The 5,110-nt window shown below is 50.7% G+C and overlaps 1 protein-coding gene across 1 annotated transcript; it reads right to left on the bottom strand.

The window, feature by feature from the left end:
• Positions 1 to 1,670: 1,670 nt before the first annotated feature.
• Positions 1,671 to 3,531, bottom strand: LOC109736668 (patatin-like protein 2). Its single transcript, XM_045229494.1, has 5 exons — positions 3,467 to 3,531; positions 3,118 to 3,357; positions 2,854 to 3,035; positions 2,126 to 2,771; positions 1,671 to 2,002 (listed from the first exon to the last, which is right to left on the bottom strand). Exons 2-5 carry the CDS (start codon positions 3,343 to 3,345, stop codon positions 1,712 to 1,714), a joined length of 1,347 nt encoding a protein of 448 aa, XP_045085429.1. The 5' UTR covers positions 3,346 to 3,357; positions 3,467 to 3,531; the 3' UTR covers positions 1,671 to 1,711.
• Between the last annotated feature and the right edge of the window lie 1,579 nt (positions 3,532 to 5,110).

Here is a 5,110-nt window from a genome sequence, read left to right as displayed (position 1 = left end):
ATTATAGATATTGGAGACGTATCACCAACATCCATAAGCAGTTGCTGGCTAGCTCAGAATTCGGGCGTTGTCCCCGGCGAGGCGTGCGGAGCAGAGAGTTGAGGGAGTCAGTGTCGGAGGTGCCAGACGAGCAGACTGTCGAGGCGGCTGCCGCGACGTCCCCAGCTGCTCGTAGTCCCCGCCTCTTCTTGAATCACGATCGGAGCTAGCGCTGATCCAAACGCAAGGGGGGCGAGGACCACCTCATGAATTCTGAGCACTGTCACCCGCACCGCAGGGGTCGGGGGTGGGGGGTGTCGAACGAAATGTACGCCGCCCACCACTGCGTCGTCGCCCTCACCGGTGAATCAGCCTGATCCATCGCCCACAGAAGCACCTCCAGAGAGTGCTTGCACCTTGCTCGCCCAAACAACGCCTCCTCCTCCGCCTTCGTCAAGATGTCGTGAATCGCCTGCACTTCCGCGCTCATCTCCGCCCTGGTGCTGAACCAGGGTGCATCTCCGCGCATCGCCGCCCGCGAACCTCCTCAGCTACTACTCCTCGATCAGCACCATCGCCGCACTTGGTCGCATTGGCCAAGGTGGGGGGGGGGGGGGAGTTGAAGATGGAGCGCAAGCGAATTAACTCACCCCACCAACCACCCAAAGTAAATCCCCGATGCCCGACGAGTCCACCATGCGCGGCCTTCAAGGTGCTTGTCATGGCGAACCCATCCGCTTCCTCGAGACATGCAACGTGGCAGGGAAACGTGACCGAAGCACCTGAACCAGCTGCTCCCCTCAACCGGCCCATGTGTCCACCACACATCTCGCGTCGGAAGCGGGGGCACCACCATCCCACGGTGGTATGAAAGCTCGCCCGCCGCCTTTAGGTCCGGCACGTACCATGCCGGCCACCGTGAGTCGCCGCCTGAATCGCCAGAGGCAAAACGTGTCATGCCGTGTCGAAACACTCTAGGACCTCGACTATAATAAGACAATGTTGTACCGTCTTAAGAAAAGTGAGATATTAATTGTCCTCATCAATCTATTTTGGTACCATTCGCATCATTGTTCACTATCATCCCGACTCTTAATCTTACAAAAAAAGGATATTGACCCCGTGTCAGTGCTGGCCGGACGTCCTCGTCGCATGCCGGTCAATGATACATCTTGACTGACGTCTGCAATGAGCTAGCTAGTATTGTAAATAGGATAGTAGCTAAGCTGCTTGTTAATGTAAGAGGGAAACCAACCCTCGGTCTTTGCAATGATCGATACGTGCAACTATAAATTATTGATAACTAGCAAATGTGTCCGTGCGTTGCAAACGAGCGAACACAATGATCATATGATAAGATCAATTAGCAACACCCAATCATACTTGTGGTTGCATGATATGGGAGGTTGGCCACCGGAGGAGGAGCGGCGCCCTTAGCTGCGCCGTCCACTCCACATCCACGGTGGCCACCGAAGCTGAGAGGGCAATAGGGTCTCCTCACGCACCCCTCGTCCATGTCCCCTTGTTGGGACAAAAAAATATGTTTCCTTCTGATCTTCTCATCCTAGTTTACTTCTCCTAATCGAGTCATAACAAACTGTTGCTTGGTTCGTTGGGTCAACGGTCTAGATTTCATGATAAGGGTCATGAATCGGTGGATCGACGCCAATGTAAGAGGGAAATCAACGCTCAGTCGTTGCAATGATTGATACATACACCCATATATTATTGATTATTCAATAATGTTAAGCAAATGAACCCCGTTTTGTTCTTCTTCTTGTCGTTGTCGTTGTTGTTCCTTAAGGCGCAGATGGCGCTCGACGACTAGAAGCTCAGAGAAGCGCTGGAGCTCTGCATCATTGGTGGGTGCATTCTCGTCCTCGACGGTCTCGTACTTCCCCGTGGTCAAGTCCACCATAGCCACCTTCTCGGCCAGCAACTTGTAGCCAATGTCGAGCAGGTCAGCCATGTTCTTCGACGTCGCATTGTCCATTGGCAAAATGGCCTCCCCGAGCAATGGTGCCTACATACATACACATGTTTTAGTTTGTAGGGACTACAACATATATATATGGACATAAGAAGCTACTTAAACGCCATGGAGGAGAAGGTGTGGTTGATCACTTGTACATATGTATGTGCGTACCAGAGCCTGGATGTAGAGGTAGTTCTGGTTCCGCACGCAGTTGCCATTGTGTAAGAGCATGCGAACCTGCCAGTCGGCCAACACGGCGCTGGTGTGAGAGAAGGTGTCGGTGACCGGGCTGTGGCTATTGCGCCTGCTGTGAAACCAGTTGAAGGCGCCCCGCTTGGCCGGCACATTTTCGTGCACTGCACACCCTGCGCCTACAGAGATAACGAGGTATTTCATATAATCCACGCCGCTGGGGTGGAACTCCGGATTCATGAGAAGCTGCTCCCTCGTGATCTTGGATATGGCAGCCATTGTGGGGTTGTTGCCGCCGTCGATGAGGTGGTATTTCGACTGCTCCATGTCACTGACCCAGATATCAAAGTAGTGCGCCGGGAAGTAGGTTGGCGTGGCCGTCGACGGCGGGCCAATGCAGACATCCGGCAGGTCTGGTCCGGCCTCTTCAACTAGGTTTTGCACGGCATCCTGGAACGAGGAGAAGATGAGAGGCTCGAGAATATTGGCGTCGAACGTAGGCGCCGCGAGCTTGCTCAGGGTGTGCTCACCCGTGACTTCCTTGGTCTTCTTTTTCTGCAGGAACGTGCCGTCGTACTTGGGCCCCCACGACGCGCTTAGCAGGTCCAGCGGCCACCGCCACCACCTGTGAATGTGAAACAAACAGTGAGAATTAATTACACATTGTCTACCGACGAAGATGACAACTTAGTTTCTCGAATACCTACCTCTTGGAAGGGAACATATTAGGTCCGTTCTTGACATAGAAATCCTGGATTTCCTGAGGGGTGTACTTTGTCCGGTTGTTCGTGTTTGGCGCCGCCAACATTGTCGCGATGATGGCGCCCGCGCTCATGCCCGCGATCACGTCGAAGTAGTCCGCTATCCGGGCATCTTCCCCGTCAATTGCCTAATCACATCAACAGAGATGGATCGGCTTACTTCGTCGAACAACATAACATAACATTTCAAGAGAGCCGTGGTTGACTTACCTGGAGCTTTTCCTCAAGGCATTTGAGGACGACCGTGGGGATGAGCCCGTGTATCCCACCGCCGTCGATGCTCAACACCGTGATGAGCTCCCCAAACTTGGGTGGCGGGAGCCGTGGACGTGGTGTCGGCTCCGGTGATCCTTGGCCCAGCAACGGGGCCGTTGGACCTTCCTCCTCCTCCGGCATGAGAAGTGGTGTCTCGAGCTCGGCATCCTTGTTGCTCGCCATGCCTTAATTAGCCTGCGTGGCAAGGTTGGGAGAAAGAACAAGGGCACTCGACGGATCAAACAATGAAACAGACGAGAGGGAAGGAAGGAGGAAGAGATCGGGCTAGCGAGAGACGGACAACCTCACTTGACTTGGCTGCCTAGCTTGGAGGAGATCGGGCTAAGGAAGGCAAGCCTCCCTCGCATATTGTGTTGAATCAATCAAGGGTTTAATTATATATTACCCGCAAAAAAGGGGTTTAATTATATATAAAGAAAAGGGAAGAAAGGCAAGAGTCGGACTAAGGTTGCGAGAGAGCGACCGACCACCAGCAACCAACCTTGCTTTTGCTTGGAAGAAGGCAAATGGCATCTTATCAAATAAATAAGAGAGCGCCTGCAACCCCCAGCTGATTGAGAAATAACTATTTCTTGACCAGCTGATGGCATGCCGTTTGTTTCATTCGATTTTTCTTTGCCGATGCTTTTTTCTATATATTTTTTTGTTTTTATTAAACACCTACTCCCTGCGTCCCATAATATAAGAGCGTTATCAAAAACACTTTTATATTATGGGACGGAGGGAGTATAACTTGACTAATAATCACAACCATCATTGCTACATTGCTTTAGATCCAAGATGCAAGATAATACAAAGTAACTCACACAACTAAGAATTACAGTAAAATCTTTTGAAGACATCTTCTCCATGGTATCGATCTTTGCAAAATGAAATATCACCAACACTTCAGTAAAGAGAGTGCAATTGTGTTGGAGTAGTGCTACTGCTACTCATTCACCTCCATAAAAATTGATAAATAATAAATGTTTCTGAAAGCTCCCTGAGTCGCCCATCCAAAAAAATGAAAAGCCGTGGCGATGAACGTGCTTGGGCTAGGGACGATACCCTAGAAGTGCATGTCGCCAAAACACAAAAAGTTCACTATAATATCGTGGAAACGTTCCAACTCCACAGAAAATTAAACCAACAAAAGCAATGAATGCCAATTGGGTTTCGGAGTGACGCGGTTGTTGTCCATTCTTCTGATTAATTGAGCCTTTCCTACAATCACAGTAGCTGCTAGCACCTCAAAAATACCTAGGGACATGCCTCTTTTATACATACTAGCACAAATATCCGTATGTTGCAACGAGAGAAAATAAATACCACACATACCTAACTCAGTAAGCTAGTCCACACCAGATCATCTTTTCTCTTTCTTTTCCCTCTCTCCATCCCATCAATCACATGCAATTGACCGGACAATTCGAAAACAAAGTAAGAAACATGATTGCATGCATGCACAAATGAAGACTCAAAACAGACGTGTCCACAAATGTTTGAGATCGAAATTAGACAATCGTGTAGATGCTCTAGAGCTAACCACGATAAAGAAAAGAATTTAAAAATATATGCCCACTCGTTGGGGTCCAGTTGACGCCACGTACAGTCACGTGTAGTTCAAGCGAGCAGCCGCGTTCTATTTATCTATCGCCATGTCAAGCGGCTGCCACTTCAAAGCTTATCCACTCGTCGCCAGCCTCGGCGCGGCTAGGTGCGTACCTGGGAGCCCGAGCTCGCGCGCCCGAGCGCACCCAACCCCGCCACCAGCTCATCTCGCTGGAGGAGCAACACCAGCGCCGCCGCCCTGGTGCCTTCCCTCCCTCCCCGCATGGCCCGCCGCCTCCTATTCCTTCGTCAGGGAAGGACGTGCTCGCGCCCAAGCGCTGTCGTCAGTGTAGAAATTGTAGGATGACTAATATTGTTGTTATATTGATCTGATCCT

This window comes from Aegilops tauschii, chromosome 6, assembly GCF_002575655.3.
Source record: "Aegilops tauschii subsp. strangulata cultivar AL8/78 chromosome 6, Aet v6.0, whole genome shotgun sequence".
In the NCBI taxonomy this organism is placed as follows: domain Eukaryota; kingdom Viridiplantae; phylum Streptophyta; class Magnoliopsida; order Poales; family Poaceae; genus Aegilops; species Aegilops tauschii.
This window is presented reverse-complemented; position numbering and strand designations above follow the sequence as displayed.

Bases quoted from the DNA above. Each gene is read 5' to 3' on its own strand.
- LOC109736668 (XM_045229494.1), bottom strand. From the start codon at position 3,345: ATGGCGAGCAACAAGGATGCCGAGCTCGAGACACCACTTCTCATGCCG. The intron at 3,036-3,117 runs GTAAGTCAACCA...TGATGTGATTAG, and splicing joins GCCTTGAGGAAAAGCTCCAG to GCAATTGACGGGGAAGATGC. The intron at 2,772-2,853 runs GTAGGTATTCGA...TCACATTCACAG, and splicing joins AATATGTTCCCTTCCAAGAG to GTGGTGGCGGTGGCCGCTGG.